This window comes from Notechis scutatus, chromosome 3, assembly GCF_049901735.1.
Source record: "Notechis scutatus isolate UNSWTSFEM ecotype Mainland chromosome 3, rNotScu1.2, whole genome shotgun sequence".
Classification (NCBI taxonomy): Eukaryota; Metazoa; Chordata; class Lepidosauria; order Squamata; family Elapidae; genus Notechis; species Notechis scutatus.
Genome location: NC_142011.1, coordinates 151,827,464 through 151,847,290, shown reverse-complemented (window position 1 = coordinate 151,847,290; position 19,827 = coordinate 151,827,464). Strand labels below are relative to the sequence as shown.

Below are 19,827 nucleotides of genomic sequence, written 5' to 3'. Positions count from 1 at the left end.
TGTAGGATGAGAAAAAACATAGATGCTAGGACAGCGTTTCTCAACCTTGGCAACTTGAATTTAGACTTAGACTTAGAATAACTTTATTGTCACTTTAGAGGTCCAGGCAGAAAAAGAACATCATGGCTTCAAAATCTAAGGGACTGGTTTGGACAAAACTCAGCAGCACTTTTTCGTGTGGCTGTTGATAAAAATAGGATCGCCAACATGACCGCCATCATCCAATGACAGATAATGGCACAAGAAGAAGAAGAAGAAGAATTGGCATACATTAAAATGAAATTTCATTGCATACAACTGTCAAAGGTTCACCATCTCCAATACACCCATAAACATGACAAAATAAATAAATATTTTTTTGAAAAAGGGAGAAGAAATGTGGACTTAAATTTCCAGAATTCTCTGGCCAACCCTAGCCACTGGGCTAGGAAATTTATAGCATTACTACTTGGTGAAGTGCCAAGTGCTGGAAAAATTCTTATTTGAAGTTGCCAACAAAGAACCATGTTGTTAGATGCTCTGAACAATGTCTAAAGTTTAGATTTGGACATTGGGATTACCTGTTTTTAAAGGTAGATATTTTCTAATACTTAAACTTCAGGTTATATGTCACAAATTATGGAAAATCTAAGATTTTGAAACCCATTAACCATGACATTGGACAGATTTTAGACAATAAAAGTAGTTAGACTAAGTAAGCAATATATTATAATAGTATGTAATATAACCAGGGGTGGGATGCTACCAGTTCGGCCCAGTTCTATAGAACCTGTAGCTGCGAAGAGCAGCTGAGACTGAACCAGTTCGGTGTTTGGCCCACCCGCCTGCCCAGGCTCTAGGCTGTCCTTTCTTCCCTGCTTTTCCCTACTCAGCTGCTTTGCGTGACACAGCTGAGATTGAAAAAGCAGGAAATGAGGGTTTTCAAACACTGTGCTAATGATTTCTTGCAAACGCTGCACACACAATTGTCCCCAGTTTGGAGAAGCAGCAAATTGCTCCATTGGCTGGGCCCACCCCTCCCTACCTACTCACTCCTTACCCGGCACGTGAGCCAACCAACTTGCCTGGTTTGGTAAGTTGCTATTTTTCCTTTTTTTCCCACGACCATCTGCTCTGTTCTGCTCTGCCAGGAGATTTAGATTAACTAGAAAGTAGGAAATCCTTGGGTTTCTTGCTTTCTAGCTAATCTAAAAGCAGAGCTGAACCTTCCTTAGGACTGAAGCTTTTCAGTGCATGATTGCAAGTAGCCGATTGCAGATAGATAGATCTCTAAGTGAATCTGTGATTCTGTGAGCAACTCAATCTGCCTACCTGCTTTGCCTGCTTTTGGGTAAAAGTTGCTATCTTTTTAATAAAAAAATCAATATTTACATAAATATTTATAATATTTACATACAAGCCATGCCCACCCAATAACATGACCACCAAGCCATGCCTAGTCAGCAAGCCACACCCACACAGTCACATGACCACCAAACCACATCCACGGATTAGGCCACACCCACAGAACCAGTTGTGAAGAAATTTGAATTGCATCCCTGAATATAACTAATTATGTTATATTACATACTAATATAATATATTACTTATTAACTTCTGTACTTTTTTATATAAAAAAGGAAAGTGAACATTACATCTCTGGGGGATATATTTTGAAGAAAACCTTTTTTAAAATATAAATTCATTAACAAGGAATGATAAAGTGCAGTATATACTGTATTAAAGTATTACTGTATGTTGAAGTGATTGTAGGGAAAGAGGTTAACAAGAACATTTTATTTATTTATTTTATTTTATTTTATTTTATTTTTGTCAATTGCTTACAAGATAATAGGTATAAGTAAAAACATAGTTATGAATACATGGATACATATAAGAAAAATAAAAATAAAAGAAACAATAGGACAGGGATGGTAGGCACGTTGGTGCGCTTATGCACGCCCCCTACAGACCTCTTAGGAAAGGGGTGAGGTCAATAGTAGACAGTCTAAGGTTAAAGTTTTTGGGGTTTGGGGAAGAAACCACCAGGTAGAGTATTCTAGGCATTGACCACTCTGTTGCTGAAGTCGTATTTCCTGCAATCAAGTTTGGTGCGGTTAACCTTGAGTTTGTATCTATTGTTTGTTCTTGTGTTGTTATGGTTGAAGCTGAAGTATTCATTGACAGGTAGGACATTGCAATGTATGATTTTGTATACTATAGTTAGATCAGACTGAAGTTGGCGTAGTACTAGGTTTTCTAGTTCTAGAATTTCAAGTCTGGTGGCATAAGGTATTCTGCAATGAGTAGAGGAGTAGAGAATTCTTCTTGTGAAATATTTCTGGACTTTCTCAACTGTGTTAATATCGGATACGTAATGTGGGTTCCAGACTGATGAGCTGTATTCGAGTATTGGTCTAGCAAATGTTTTGTATGCTCTAGTTAGTAGTGTGATATTACCAGAGAAAAAGCTACGTAAGATTAGGTTAACAACTCTTAATGCCTTTTTGGCTATGTAGTTACAGTGGGCTCTAGCACTTAGGTCATTTGAGATGACCCAAGATCCTTGACAGAGTTTGGATCATCAACAAGGTCTTGACTATTCAGCCTGTATTTTATTTTCTGATTATTATTTTTGCCAATATGTAAGACAGAGCATTTATTTGTTGAGATTTGAAGTTGCCATTTGTTTGACCATTCTGATACATAGTCAAGGTCTTTTTGAAGGGTAGCAGTATTGTCTGTGGTATTGAACAGCTTTACATCATCAGCGAAGAGAACGCAGTTGCTCTTGATATGATGTCATGCTGTCTAATCTGACATATGATTTATTTACAAGACTTACAGCAATGAAATTCTTTAGCTGTATAATCTGTAGTCAGTTTAAATGTAACAGCTACAATGTGTTTTGTTACAGAAGTAAAACCTGTAGAACTTCAAGCTTGCTTTCTCACATCTTTGATCGGTAAGAGGAGTAGCTGAGATTTGTCTGTTAAACAAAACATATTGTAGTTCCCTGTTGAATCAGATGTGAATAACTGTGATTCGTTCTAACAAGCCATAATTTAAGCAAAGAAAAAATATATATCATGATTCCGTGAGGAAGGAAGGAAGGAAGGAAGGAAGGAGGGAGGGAGGGAAGGAAGGAAGGTAGGAAGGATTTATGGGCCCATTCATGAATCTATGGCTTCATTTTGTTTTAGTTGCAATGGGAGTCAAGCAACCTATCAATTTGTGTATGTCTGTGTACATCTATGTGTGCATAGAGGTTCCATATGTGTCTGTTTAGTGTTCCTTTGCCTTTCATTTTCTTAATGTAGAAATAATGATTATTAGACAGAATAATAAGTTGTCTTAAATTTGTTTTTACAGTTAATAATTCAATCTAAAACAATCATTCAGAAAACTAAAGCTTTAAAAACTCTGAAATATTAAATTACAAGTTTTAGTAGTAAAATGTTTTAACTTACTAAATGCAAGATATAAACAGGAAAACCCCAACCAATATAAAATCCATGCTGAAATATATTTTGGAAGGATGAGGAAGACTGGAAGGATGGATTAAATACATCCACATCCTCAACTATATAGCAAAGAAGGCTCTGCCTGCAAACCTCTTGGTCAGAACTTCCCAGATATGAGAGTTTACCCAGAGCTTGATTTCCTATGCAGTATAATTGCTCTATTATTTAACAATTTCTATTAAATAACTCCTATTTCTAGATTTGGCTACCCTGAGACTCAGACAGTGAGATAATCTCTTCTTTGAAAAGTGGATGACAGAAAGGAAGACAGTCAGGGTTATCCATTTCATTTGATCATGCAAATAATAATTCTCTTACATCTTGAACAGCACATTTTGATGTCACAGATACAGCAATGGAGAACATCTTGAGAGACAGTTCTTCCTTTTTTGAATGATAGATATAGGAATATGCAGGAAGAACAGAGCTGATTGATAGATAGTGAACAACTCATCCATAATCATCTGTCTGATATAGATGGTAAATTATTCTGAAGATTGATGCAGGTCATTGAACAGCACATCAACAACCTATTGTCCATCATTCTTCTCAAATGGAGTCTGGGACACTGACAGATAGTCCACCATAGTCTACATAGAGCATGAAAAGGTACACAAAGGTTCCTTTTTAATATTGCAGCAATGCAAGATGTTGCTAACTCCTGTATCATTTTTATATCTACACACCAGCTTGTTTCTGTAATCCTATTTTTAGGCAGTCAGAACCAAATTGAACTACTAAATGATTCTTTGATATAGTGCTTTTTCAAAAAGAAAATATAAGCTCTACACATATCTAGTTGAAACTAAATGGCCTTACTTTCAATAGATCTTATTTCAGTAGTGTAGAATTTATTTTCAGTTTTATGTGCTTTTGTCCATATTTTATACTGAATCTTTGAAAGAGTTTTTATTAATATTTGATAATCCCAGATTAACTATCACTTTTTGGATTTGTCATAGTTTTATAGACTAATATACATTGTCATGGATATCTGATTAATTCTGCTTCATGCTTTTTTGGCATATGTATAAGGAATTGCATAATAAAATCCTCTTGGCTGATTTTTAGGATGCTTTTATCACTTCTTAGAATTATAATTTTACCTTTTAAAAACTGAATTAATAGAGGGAGAAAAAGCACACTCTTTGCTCTGGATTCAAGTATTCAGTATATGATCTCTTGTGTCACATGATTGTGAAAGTATTATGAATATAATTTAGTTTTAAGGAAAAATGGTTTTATCAGCCAAAGTATCAGCCAATTAGGCATCACTGGTAGGATTAAATATTAGCCAAAATTTCTGTTGCTAGTAAAAAAATCAACAGGTTGACCACATTGATTATCTAAGAATTAGCTAGTATTAAGATGAACACATCATCAGCTTTTGTTGATGATACAAATGAGCTTGCAATGAATTGAATACATAGAAGATTGGTAGTTAAAAAAAAAACATCCTTTACGTACCCAAGTTTAAGAATTATTTAAAGCTTATCTTTCAAATTTATCAATATATGAATATATATATTGTAGCCTGAAATTTTATGGCTTACCCTCAAATTCCCATTGTTTTTAAATGTATGCAAAAATAAATTCACCATATGTCCAAAATTAGAAACTCACCTGAAAACTCATTCAGTATGATTGTGTTTTTTCCTCCTCAAATACATGCTAAAACTCAAGCAGTCATTCTTCAGACTTGCTGACTTCACAGATTTGTGCTCATTTATACTTGTCATGGAAAGGTAGACGTGTACTATATTAGGTTGTATTATGTATTCAGCCAGTTTAAATACATATGATTCAATGCAACCTTCCATATGTTTGTTAAGTAGTTTTTACTTAAATATTTAGGGGACCTTGAATGTATAAATCCAAGTTTCAGACGCGGGCTGCAGATTTTATTTTCCAGATTAATTTATCTCAGCTTTTCATTTGTCTCTGGCTAATATGAAAATCTTTTAAAAATAATAAATAACAAAAATATAGATAAACACCTTTTGTGGTTTTGAGGGAAGCAATGCATTTTACACCAATGTTTTACATATTTAATAGAAGGATACCATAGATAATTTTACTTCTTAAAACAAATTCTCTATGATTCCTTCTACATATCCTTCACAGGATTCAAAATCCTCCCTCCTTCCTTCCTTCTTTCCTCCCTTCCTCCTTCCCTCCCTCCTTTGAAAGCTTTTATAAGGCGTGTAAAGGTCATATGTCTTTCTGATTCATAAAAAGACTTTGCAAATACATCATGGAATGGATTATTGTTATGTAGCAAGGTAACATGGCTTGATTTAATATTTTAACATTATTTAACCAATCAAATCTAACAAATTAAACAAATGGATAGACAGACTGATTAGTGGAGGGATAAATTTGAGGGGAAATGAAAGAAAATAAATTGGTGAAAAAAGTTGGGTTTGGCTAGAAAAATCTAGGCAAAAGTTAGGATCATAATAAATGAGAAGAATGATGGGTCATATATGGCAACCACAATGATTTTTGGTAAGGCAATGTTAGATGAGCTGGTTACATATTTTAATGGGGAATGTGCTGCTGCTCGAAACAGTGGTAGCAATGCATTCCTGTGGAAGTAGTGCTGTATGGGAAATTGGGAGATTGTGAGTTCTAGTCCTGCCTTGGACAAAGCCAGCTGGGTGACCTTGGGCCAGTCACTTTCTCTTAGTCCTAGGAACCAGGAATGGCAAACCATCTCTGAAAAAGCTTGCCAAGAAAACACCAGGGACTTGTCTAGGCAGTCTCAGAATCAAAACCAGAGTTGAACAGAAGGAGAAAAAAAAATAGATGCATACTATAGAAAAAAACAAATTGTTACCAACTTCCAGCAAGTGATAAATTACTATTACACAAAACAGATGGGAAATCCAAAGTCTGCCACTTAGAAATATGACAGATCTCAATCAATTAGGCCCTTTTTTTGGTCTCTGACAGATTTCATTTTCAAATAGAGATGTTCACCTATTATGACCTCAGTTATAAGGCCATGATCAGGTTTTAAATTATTAGCTGGTAATCACCACCATCATCACAATGGTTAATACTATTATTTGAAATAGGTGAATTATACTCATCATATCCAACATAAATACTATGAATCATGCTAAAAACATAGGCATGGGTTGTCTTGTTGATCATGTACTCATTAAGCATTTGTATCTAACTTTAGTCTTCCTTTTAATCAATTAATTGGAATGAAGGAAGCCTTGGTTTTTCAAAATAAAAGTGTTGTGAATTCAGTCATGTTGGGATATTGCTTACAATAATATTAAGATGATTCTGTCATCTTTCTAAAAGTAGTGGCAAGAAATTTGGACTTCCTTGCATTCTTATAATAACTGAGAATTTTAAGTTACTCTCATCATTTTATTTACATGCAATAATTCTACTGACTCTTGCATAGTGATAAAATGGCAATAAATTATTCTAAATTTCAGATATTGGGTTGCCCATATGTATTACCCAAATATAAAAAAGTGAGAATCAGTGGAATTCTAATATATTTATTTTTTATAAAAAACAATAAAGCTCCTATCATTTTAAAAACACAGAGTGATATTCTTATACCCCGAAGGCTACCCAAAATAAATATTTCTTCTAATAATGTGAAATCTTCTAAATCAGACCAGACATGAAGATTGGATAATACTATATATAAAGTGGAAATATACTATTTCTTGCCTTTCATAGCTTTTATATTACGTGCTAAGGTATTTTATAGATCTTGTACTGTCCATTAGTGGAAGCATCTATAAATGAATTCAACATTTAATGTTAAAAAATCTTATAATCTGCCAGCTTGATTTGTAGCCCGTCATATCATGGAATACTAATTAAAATCATATTTTTGCATATGTCATGCCTTTCATGTACATATGCAAATAGACTTCTAGTGCCTTTCAGCTATTAGTAATTAACTTTATGAAGGACAGCTGTAAATGCATAATTAACAAAAATGTTTGCAAGCCCTTTTCACACTGAAAGTAAGAGCAGTAACTTATTATTTTTGTTCTTTCATTTGTGTTTTGTGTTTTTCAGCCTTGTGTTAGTTACTATGGATGCCATTTTAGTTTGACTGATCTGCTTTATATTACATTTTGCTTATGTAATTACATAGTTAAATTTAATGTAACTGATCATTGGAAATCTGTGCCATTACCACTATGTTTTTCATCACAATTAAACCAAGTGTACTACTTTGTCTTTAAAAGGTGGCAATGACACCTGAATTTGAAGAGCAAGATGTGATTAGTAACATGTATGACATGGGCATAGAATCTATTTTAAAACAGCTATGTCTTTTTCTGGCCTTACATGAGTGCCTTCAACACCTCATGAGCAATTCCAGGAAAATATGGGCTTTCTTTCAGTTTTCCCAACAGATGCATATTTCAAATGATATCTTATTTTTCACATTTGTATTGTTGCACAACTCTGGTTCTTAGTATTAGGCATAAAGATAGTTTTCGTGTTTTGATATCTATCATGACTTGGCTTTTGCCATCAATACAGGGGTACATGTGTTGTCGGGCGGGGGGGGAGGGAAGGCGAGAGAGAGAGAGAGAGAGAGAGAGAGAGAGAGAGAGAGAGAGAGAGAGAGAACTGTCACACATATAGACAGTTCAACAAGTGGCCATCAAGTGTGGCCTATACCATGGTGATTAACTGTCCCTGCTGTTGTTCTGCATCAGCTTGATCCCCCTCAGCCAGATAATCACAGGGACTGGATATGGATACAATTCAAACATGGTTCTACCATCAGCCGCCTCCTTTATATGGATGATATCAAGCTGTATGTTAAATATAAACAAGATGTCGGCTTACTGATCCATCTGATCTGGATCTACAGTGAGGACATTGGGATGTCATTTGGATTAGAAATTTGGCTTACTGATAGTCAAGAGGGGGAAGGGAGTTAAAACTGATGGTATGAAACTACCAGCAAGCCACATAGCAGACATACAGACCAGCTTCAGGTTCCTTGGTATCTCACAGTCACTTGGGGATCATGATGAGGAGGCAAGGTAAACAGCAATATCCAAGTACCACCAAACAATAAGACAAGTCCTGAAAAGCCAGCTCATTGAGAAGAACAATATTAATTCCATCAATGTATACACCCTACCAGTCATCAGATAGCCTGACAGTATAGTGAGCCGGCCAAATAAGACATGGAAGTTGTAATCTGAAGACCCACCAAACAATGTGTGGAGGTTTTCACCCCAAATCCAGCACCCAGATATTATGCATCAATTGGAAAAAAGGGGTAGGTAAGATCTAGTGAGTGTCAAAGTCAGATTTTCTGGGCAAAACCCAGAGCATCCAGGACTACATTAGTAAGATTGCACCCAAAGCTGAGTTGCTGACGGTATATCTGAGCCAGCAGCAGACATGAGAGAAAAATCAAGCACAGGAAATGCCATGGCACGACAAGACCCTGCATGAGATGTAGGGTCACTGGGCTCTGTATTTAATGGTTAAATGTACTTTCCAGTTATGTCCGAAAAAAACAAATTTAAATGTATTCTGTATTTTTACTAGGGGACACAATGTCTCAGTGGTTAAAGATGCTGAGTTATCAGCTGGAAAGCTTGCGTTCGAGGCTCCAGCGCTTCTTGATGGGATGAGCTTTCTTTCCTGCCCAACTAACAGTTCGAAAGCATGCAAATGGTACCACTTTGGTGGGAAGGTAACAATATTCCATGTGCCTTGGCCTTTAGTTATGCCGGCCACATAACCATGGAAATATCTTCAGACCAAGCTGGCTCCCTCAGTTAAAAAATGAAGATGAGCACCTTTCCTAGAGTCAGAAACCATTGGAAAAGGGAAACCTTTACCTTTATATTTTTACATTTTCTTAATGTTGCCTCCATGTTTATGCTCTATCACACGGGGTGTCAAATTCAATTGTGTCACATGATGTATTGTGATGTATTGTGATGTTTTTTGCCTTTACGGAGTTGGGGTGCGTGTGACACTTCTGGCCCGCAGGCTGCCAGTTTGACAGGCCTGTTTTATCATAACTATTATTTCTAAACTACATTGTCTTTCAGATTGCATGTATGCATATTCATTAATTCTATCTAAACTGAAACAATAACCACAATTAATTTTGTTTTTCAGGGTGGCCTTTGTAATGAAGAAACATTTAAACACCCACTTACTAGGAAAACATGGAGTAGGTACACCAAAAGAAAGGTAAAATAAAATAACAGTTTTACAGCTCTGTGCATGCATGTGCTTAGTTAATAAATATTATAAGAATGTTACGTGGTACTGGATCAGAGGTGGTATTCAGCAGGTTCTGACCAGTTCTGGAGAACCGGCAGTGGAAATTTTGAGAAGTTTAGAGAACCGGCCAATACCACCTCTGACTGCCCGTCCCATCTATTCTCTGCCTCCCGAGTCCCAGCTGATCGGCTGGGTCTTCTTTTGTTGCCCTGCACAGGAGAACGGAGCTGAAAATCAGGTTAGGTGGGGTGGGGAGCGAATGGGATTATGCAGTAACCTTCCCTCAGGAGTGGGGAGAGAATGGAGACTTTACAGTATCCTTCCCCTGCCACACCTACCAAGCCATGCCACGCCCACCAGGCCATGCCCACAGAACCGGTAGTAAAAAAATTTGAATCCCACCACTGTACTGGATCCATGTTTGTCTATATACAGATAGGAAACAAATACTGAGATAAATAGATTAGATGATAGATAGATAGATAGATAGATAGATAGATAGATAGATAGACAGACAGACAGACAGACAGATATTTTATAGAGAGAGATATCCACCTTCCTTTTCATCAGTTGATTTTTCTGTTGCTGGGGCCGAAATCAGGTTTTGATTCTGTAGGAATGTTTGAAGTAGGCATACAAGTACTAAGTTTCTTGCCCTTATATAATATCTATTGACAACCACTGGAGACATCATCAGAATAAAACTTTTTGTTAGCCTTTAGATGGACATTCATAGTGATAGAGCTGAAGTCTTTAAATAGAAAGTGAAATGACATTTTTTTAAGGCTGTAAATCAAATTCTCTTGCTCTGGCTGAATCCTTTAAAAATGTCAGTGATGAAAATCCTAGTCTATAAATTAATGGTTAAGCTAATCAAATCTAATCAAATTAATCAAAATCCAATTTTGACATTGAGACTGAAAGGAATGATGAAGGGTATAAGTTTCTCCCTTACTCATAAAGCCTTTCTTTGTGTATGCTTTTATAATATACTTGGAAAACTGCACACTTGTAATATATATGGTTCCTATATGTATTTCCCATCAAATACGTACAAAATGTCATTTTAAAAGTATGGTTACCTATTCAAAAATAACACTGAGCTGACATGCCAGAGGTACAGCTGCACCCATGGATTATGGATTATTATGGATCCGTATATTATACAGTTGTTTTTCATATTCTTTCATGGCTTAAAAGCTAATTGAAAAAACAGGATGATTCAAATTCAGTTTTTATTTAGTGCAGAATAGTTTGCATATCACTGACCTTTATCTATACTTGTTATTAGCATGAATTTTCTCCATTTCCATTGGTACAATGACTTTGGTATAGAGTAAGTGGAAGAAGCAAATGCTTACCATATCTCTCTGGTTGCTGGTCAGGGACAATCTGACGATCCATTGTGCTACCATAAGGAATAAGCAGTGACTATTGGAGGCACTGTGGGACATCCTTTAGTAGGGAATTACAGGGTGATTAAATCTAATGTAGTATGGGCTCTCTGTCTCTATAGCCAGCTTCAAAATTTGGCTTGACATTTCTAAGCATCACATGTGGATGCTTTCCCCAAATATTGTATAATTCTTTCTCAAGGAAGAAAATATATATTAGAGGCCACCAGTTTTCATACTTCCAGTAATTCATTTCTTTTTGTTAGCTTTTAAAATATTTAAAATTCTTTTAAAAGCATGCTGACAGTGGATTATGGATGTTGATCAGATTAAGAGGGCATTACATTGAGGAAAGTTGGCAAAGAGTTGGCAATAGCTTCAACTGTATTTGGTTCTGATTTGCTAATTTCCTTATTACGTAAATTATGCTCATTAGGTTTTAATTTTGGAGTTGACTCCTGGGACTTTTTGTGAAATTGTGGTATTACATAAATTATATGCCAATCTTATTATATACCAACTGGTATTTAGATCACTTTCAATATCCTAGTTTTTATATACCGTATGGAGTTTGCCAAGTCAGGCTCATTCTCATTGAAGCACAAAATATTTATCTTTTTATAAACCATGTTGTTATAGATCAGGTGTGTCAAATTCACGTCATCAGGGCATCATCAGGTGATGTATTGGGGCCAGCACATGACACATCCGGCCTGTGGGCTGTGAGTTTGATACCTCTGTTATAGATGCTCATTCTCCAGCTTTAAACTAGAGAGTGGACATGATTTTCAACGAAGCAGAAAAAGCAAAATTGCAACTAAACGTGATATAAAAATAGAAAAATAGTTGTTCTGAACATTTAGATGGAGTTGCTTTGTCAACTGATGGGTTGTATTGGGTGAGAACTCCTTGTTTTCCCCTTCATCTTGTTTTTCTTTCTATGCTTTGGGTCAGCAAGATTTCAAGTGTGAGATATGGCAGTAAGACATTCACAATAGATAGGTATCCTAAGTGCCTGGTCCAGGAAGTTACATAGTGTAGAAGCCTATGCTGTTTGTCAAGACTTCATGATGAAAGGTAGAAGTGACAGTCATTTCCTCCCTGGAGGACATTGGTTTGGTGAATTATTAAAAAGAATTCTACTAGGTCTTCAGCAATCTAAAGTCTTGAATTCCTCAAGCTTTTCCTCTGCTTAGTGGTTGAAAAACAAGCATGGCTTTAATTGCTATTCTCTAAAATCACACCATAACAGATAATAGATAATCAGAGTTGGAAGGACCTTATAGGTCATCTAGTCCAACCCCCCGCCCAAGCGGGAGATCCTACACCATTTCTGACAAATGGCAGTCCAATCTCTTCTTGAAAGCCTCAAGTGATGACGCTCCCACAACTTCCAAGGGCAAGCTGTTCCATTGGTTGATTGTTCTCATTGTCAGAAAGTTTCTCCTTATTTCCAGGTTAAATCTCTCCTTGTTCAGTTTCCATTCATTATTCCTTGTCTGGCTTAAAGGCGCTTTAGAAAATAGCTTGACCCCCTCCTCTCTGTGGCAGCCCCTCAAATATTTGAAGACTGCTATCATGTCTGCCCTGGTCCTTCTCTTCACTAGACCAGCCAGGCCCAGTTCCTATAACCTTTCTATACTGCTGTATATAGTGTTGTATATACCATACTGTATATAGTTATCACAGGAAGAAGGAATTGAATGGAATAACACTTCTCTCTCTCCACCTACTATAATAGTGAAGAGCTGATAGGACAGAGTCCCCTCATTTTGAATTCTAACAGTTAGTTGTGTAATCCCTGTAAGAATGGCTTGCGGAGGATGGCTTTGTTACTGTTTGCTACACCAGACTCAATCAATAATAATTACTTGAAAAATATTATGTTTATTATCAATGAAATGCATTGCAAGATATTGGCAACCTTCTTTAAGAAAGGGCGACTATATAGGGCTGAAAGTTCATTATTTCTTCCTCTTAGAAATAACATAGAGAGCCAGTTTGGTGGCGTAGGTAAGATACCAGGCTAGAAAATGGGAGACTGTAAGTTATAGTCCTGCCTTAGCCATGAAAACCAACTGGATGATCTTGGGCCAGTCTGTCTTGATCTCCCTCTCTCCCTATCCCCCCCTCTCTCTCCCTCTCTCTCTCGCCCTCTCCCTCCCCCCCTCTCCTTTAACACACCTCACAGGGTTATTATTGTGGTCAAACGGATATGTTCGCGGCCCTGGGTTATTTGTAAAAAAATAAACTACACCCACCTAAAGTCACGGTAAAGTGGAGGATTTCACCCATTGCAAGAAAGGCCTAGTACATCTACCACTTTCTTCTAATGTTTTCTTTCATATCCAGATAATGTATTTATACTGAGGCACAGCTAGTTACCTTATAATTGTCATAAATACTGTGTAAGAAGTAACTTATGCCACCCCTGTGACTGGATGTACTGTAAAGTACCATTCCATTGATATTGAAATGCTCTATCTGAGGCTAGGAAGCATGATTTTTAGTAATCATGGAGCATTTTAATCTTTATCTGTGTAGCATTGCTGTCTTCCCTCTTTGCTGTAAAGCTTTCTGGCTAATCATTTAATACAAAGCCTGCAGAGGAAGAATGTGACGAATTGTAGTGGTCAGCTGTTTCTATAGCATTCTGTGCCCTTCTGACCTTAAGAGCAAAGGCACAAGTTCATATTTTGTGCTTTTAAAAGTTCCCTAAACCAACAGGAATGTGTATTGATAGAGATGACGGGTGTGAGATAGTATTAATTCTTTTGAATACAAAGCACGGCCATTTTAAAAAGTGAAGTTGCCCTGTTGACAGGGCTTTTCTAACAGTGCAGCATTTATTTTTAATGTCCCACAAGGCTGAGTACTTGTGGAAGATTTGGACTCACAATTTTAATTTCCTACTAGCTGTCCCTTGCTGGTGATGAGTTAGATTGAAACAGTACAGTCCATTTTGCTGATTTTCTCTTTGTTCTTCCCTGGTGTTTGTGACTTGGATTTAAGAAGCATTTAATCATGATGCTGAACTAACAAACTGGATAAACTCATTGTAATTTACGCAGCAAGGGAGCAAAAGCTTCTATTTAAGAGATTAACCTTAGGTCTGTATTTGGCCAAAAGCTACTGCTTAGTTTTGTACAGCCTCTATTGCAAATCTAATTTATATCATTAAAATGTACTTTTCTAGTAAGTCTTAAGACAAGATATTAACTATATTAAAATGTTTTTTTAAACTTCAAAAAGCAAGACACCAACAATCTCTTCTCTCCTATTCTCCCCTGATTTATCTTTGATCCATTTTTTCCCAGTGTTCATTATGCCAGACCTGTAATGTAGGTCAGTTTAATATAGTGATCTACCCTAAAAAGCATGGGCAATGGTGAGAGATGATAGGAGTTGTGTCCCTTATACAGGAACACATATCACCCATCTGTGTTCTGAGAATGAAGAAAGAAAGAAAGAAAGAAAGAAAGAAAGAAAGAAAGAAAGAAAGAAAGAAAGAAAGAAAGAAAGAAAGAAAGAAAGAAAGAAAGAAAGAAAGAAAGAAAGAAAGAAAGAAAGTCCAAGCAAACAGATTGTAAAATATGCACAGGTCAAACGGAGCCTGTTGCCCGTGCAGATGTAAGAAATACACAACCATCTGCCATGAAGGTGGTTACAATAAAAAAAGTTTGATTCTAACAAAAGATGAGAATCCCAAATTCTTTTGTCTTTTACTGAAAAATAGTAGGAAAGTACATGTGTTTCTATGTGCGCACGATAAGTTTGTAAGTTTAGGAGCACCTCAATCTAACGAGCTGCCATTTAGCAGATTTCAGATACAACAGGTAGCATTTAACCACATAATTTCCACAATCATCATTGCATCCTTGTGTAGTTCAGGTGAGACAATTTAGTTATGTTTTTTTCCCCTTATTTTACAACTATTTATATTATTTGAATACAAATATACAAAAGATGTAAAATTACCACAACTGTCCTAAAATCAATGCAATTGATGCAAATTACACAGATTATAAACTTTTTATAATTAATGGATAGATGGGGAAAAGAAGCATCCCCTCCCAATTAATCCATTCTATAGAGGTTTTATTGCAATCAAATATATATTTCTTACTATAATAAATACTATACATTATTACATTATTAATTGGCTCATAATTTTTTTTGCAAATGTTCAGTCTTTGTGGTTTGATATATGCAAGGTGATAATTTTTTTAAAATCATACATGTATTTGTGTTCAAAATAATATATTGAAATAAGTTCAACAGATTTTATTTCTACGAACACATAGAGAATAAAAATAACCTCCTATGGGCATCTTAAGATACATAATAAAAATATTTCCTAACAAAGTAGCTTATATTAACAAATGTTTAATAATATAGATAGTTGCATTGAGAGGAATATCTTATAAAGTAAGATAGTATGTATAGTAAAACACTTTGTCAAGAAAGCATTGTTTAAAGATTAGATATCTACTTAATCTTAAAGAGTAACACACAGGTATTTTTCAGGAATAGGTCTTCTTTACCTCTGTTCAACCTATCAGTGAATTTATGTGATAAATAAATATTTATATTAATAAATGAAAGCATCCTTTCTCTCGTGCTATTTGTGAAGTTGGACTCAGGTACGCATTAGGGATGTTATATCACCTTCCCTGCAACATAGACCAATCTTTACTACATCTATCTAACATATCAGAGGATTGATTAAGTTTCTTAGACTTTATATTTATATTTTGGAAGACTTCAACATACTGTACTTGGGGACCTGGATAATGGCATGTGACTAAATGGCCATCATGAGAACCATGGGTTGCTCCCAGATGATCTTGGACCATTTGGAACAAGGTCTGAGGGTAGAGAACATTTCCCTTAGTTCTTGCCATGGTAAATTCACTGTCTGGTTTTCACAGAATTAACCAGCACCACAAACTACTGCAGGTAGGAAGGACATATTTGATCAGTCTGATGCAGACACCTAATGGATCCTGTTGGTTTCTCAAAGCACTAAATGGAGTTTTGCATTTGTCGAAGCCAGGTAGGTATTTCTCTTTCATGCTTGGTCAACCTCTGGCCTTCGTTGGCACTTGACAAGACTCCTCATGAGTTACCTCACTCTAGTTGCAATGAAGTGGAAGTGGAGACACTTAGAAGGATTCTCCTTTCTGAATTGTGAATTCCACTTGGGTGGGAAAAGAACACACACTCCATTATAGATTGCCTCAGGATTTTGTCTTATCACTGTTATTGTTGGACACAAATAAATCTGTACTGTTTATCATTTAAATAAAATTGCTGGGAGATCATATGCCTACATAGAATAAATGTATGCATGTATCATACATACATAATACACACAATAAATATATACTGATGATACTTAGATTTCTGCACTCTTGGCATAGAAGGCCTGATAAAGGCTCACCCATCACCACCACATGGAATCCACAACTGAGAAAGGACAACATTTTAAGTATCTCTTCTCCCACTTTATTTCAACTAGAGTGAGGCAACTCATGAGCAATCTTGCTTAGGTGCAATGGACTGCTTAGACTGAACCTACTAAGATAGACCAGTTGTGGAAACTAATTGAGTTCAGGGATAATCCATATCTACCCTGTCCCTGTCTCCTCCTCCCCACCAACGACTCTAGTACAAAAAAACATAGACACAGAATCAGGAAAAAAAATCTTCTAAAGTACTTATTGTCATTTTGGAGGTACCTCTGAACTGTCACTTAATCCTATATTTCAAGGCCACTGGTGTTTAGTACATCACCATTATTATGTATTAATGTAATGCATTGATTTGAGCAATAAGTACTGGGATGCTTTTTTATAAAGGTAAATGTCCATTGACAAGAGAAGAGAGAAATATGAAATCTTTATGTTTTAGACTAATTTTTCAGTGTAAATTCTTAATGGCTGGTGTAAGATTTTTAAAAAATCCTTTGGTCTTAGTTATGTTTTTTTCTTTTTCATCTACTAAATCAAATGACGGATTTACTCACACAGCTGGTGCTTCTACTTTATTTATGCACTCTGTTATATAGTTCCATGAAAAAACATTAGCCAACTAGCTGTATTCATTTTCATAATTATGGTTGTCTGTTTTCACATTCGCATGACCATGAAGATGGCTGCTTCATCCTAATATAACTGATGTATCCAATAGATTGTTGGCATTTCCTTCTCTTTTTTCCTCTTTTTAGGGGATAAATTCAAGTACCAGGCTTTCATTTACAGCTGTCCCATAGTCTGTTTTGGACACTGAGACTCCCTGTTGAAAATAAAATATTAGTAGTTTATTTATAGCTGATAAAATGTCCAGTGAATTACGTGAACAAGATAGAGAGATCGTATTCCAATTCTTTGATCATGAACACATTTGTAAGACCTGGTAGTCAAATTTTATTTTGTGTTGAGGATTAGAAACAAATATTGTACATTACACTTTAAAATCTTGAAAAAATTAAGACATTCTTAAATATTGCTTGACTTATTTTGGCTACACATGAAAGTAGTGGGCCATTACTTCCTTATAGAATACCTTTATTGTCATTGCATTCTACAAATACATTGAAATTTGAAAGCTACTCCAGCACAGTGCCCCAAACACCACATCACAATCACATTACAGAGTATTTCAATTTTAATAATAATAATAATAATAATAATAATAATAATAATAATAATAATAATACCACCTAGTCTCAAACCTATCTAAAACATATAGTAAGTTAGATAATTTAAAAATGCCACTATATGCATAGGACTAAATCACATATGCATTGTTTGATTCAAGACAATTATTGCCTTGGAAAAGAAACTGTTTCTCAGTCTATTAGTCCTCATTTTAAGACACCTATAGTGTCTCCCTGATGGTAACAGTTCAAAATATGAATGACCAGGATGAGAATGGTCTGTGAAGATTTTTAGTGCTTTAGAGAGAAGTCTGGTCTTCGCAATCTCTTCTAAAGAAGAAAGAGCAACCGATGATTTTTTTGTGCTGTGTTTATAACTCTCCACTACAGAACATCCAGCATACCACACCATTACACAGTATGCCAAAATGCTCTCAATGGTAGAACGGTAAAAAGTAATCAGCAACTTCTCACCCAGACCACTCTTTTTCAGTAGCCTCAGAAAGTGCAGGCGCTGTTGGGCCTTCTTTGCAGTGGCCATAGTGTGGACTGACCAAGTAAGGTTGTCGGAAATATGAGTTCCTAGAAATTTAAAACTATGAACTCTTTCCACACAATCTCCATTGATATATAGTGGGAGAGGCTTTGCTTTGCATCGTCTGAAGTCTATAATCAATTCTTTGGTCTTTTTGATGTTCAGGGCGAGGTTATGACTCTTGCACCACAAGACCAGTCTGAGAACCTCTGACCTATAGGCCGTCTCATCTTCTCCTGATATGAGTCCCACTAACGTGGTGTCATCTGCAAATTTTATTATAGAGTTAGTGGGACAAGAGGGAGTGCAATCATAGGTGTAGAGTGAATGCAAAAGGGGGTTCACAACACAACCCTGTGGAGAGCCAATGCTAAGAGCAAGAGTGGAGAAAAATAACTATCAATCCTAACAGTTTGGCATCTGGTAGTAAGAAAGTCCTTTATCCAACAGCAGATGTGAGTGGAGAGGCCCATTTCTAGCAACCTCTTAATCAGTATATCTGGAATGATGGTATTAAAAGCCAAGCTGTAATCAACAAAAAGCATCCTTACATAGCTCCCACTATGCTCCAGATGGTTCAGTGCAACGTGGAGAGCCATGGCAATAGCATCCTCTGTGGATCTGTTATTCCGATAGGCAAACTGGTATGGGTCAAGGTTTGATGGGAGGCAATCCTGTATATATTTTAAGACCAGTCTTTCAAAACATTTCATAATTATGGGTGTGAGAGCTACTGGTCTATAGTCATTTAAAGTATCAGGAGAGGGCTTTTGGGGAACTGGAATAATAATGGAAGTTTTGAGACAAGATGGAACAATGGCTTGTGTAAGAGAAAGGTTAAAAATATTTGTAAACACTCCTGCGAGCTGGTCAGCACATGTTTTGAGTACCTTCCCAGGTACCCCATCAGGGCCAGCGACCTTTTTCACATTCACTGCTCTAAGCACCTGCTTCACATCATACTCTTGTACTGTGAACAGCGGAGTACCGGTGGTTTGTAGAGGCAGTGTGTTCGAAGACCTATTCAGTTTGAATTGGGCAAGAAGCAGTTCAATTCTTCTGCCAGTGCTGCGTCCTTATTGGTCGATATGGGGTTGCTGCCCCTGTAATTAGTGATGCGTTTAATTGCCTGCCAAGCCCGTCGTGGATCAGTCTTATCCAGTCTTTATTGGATGGTCTCCCATCCATGTCTAAACAAGATTTTGGCCCTGTTTAGCATTTTGCAAGGCCAAAGTACTGCTACCAAGCTGGGCAATTTGAGTTGTGGAAATGTTTAATTTCGGAAACCTCTTAGGCGAAAACTTCTTTCCTGCAAGAGGTATATTAATCCTTTTACATTTCCTTCTAGTGAATGAGTGTACATTTGTATCATGCATACTAGTTGATATGTTGCTGTTTGCCAGCAGTATGCCCAGAGTCTATATTGTAGAGATTTCATTACAGGTGAGCTACAACAATCACTACCATCCTTGGTAAATTTAG

At 36.3% G+C, this 19,827-nt stretch overlaps 1 protein-coding gene across 1 annotated transcript in view; it reads left to right on the top strand.

The window, feature by feature from the left end:
* ZNF407 (zinc finger protein 407) overlaps positions 1–19,827 on the top strand; it is a 374,450-nt gene that overhangs the window by 152,235 nt on the left and 202,388 nt on the right. The window contains exon 4 of the mRNA XM_026669912.2: positions 9,648–9,722. Within this exon, the coding sequence (XP_026525697.2) occupies positions 9,648–9,722 (75 nt within the window). The remainder of the gene's footprint in view (positions 1–9,647; positions 9,723–19,827) is intronic.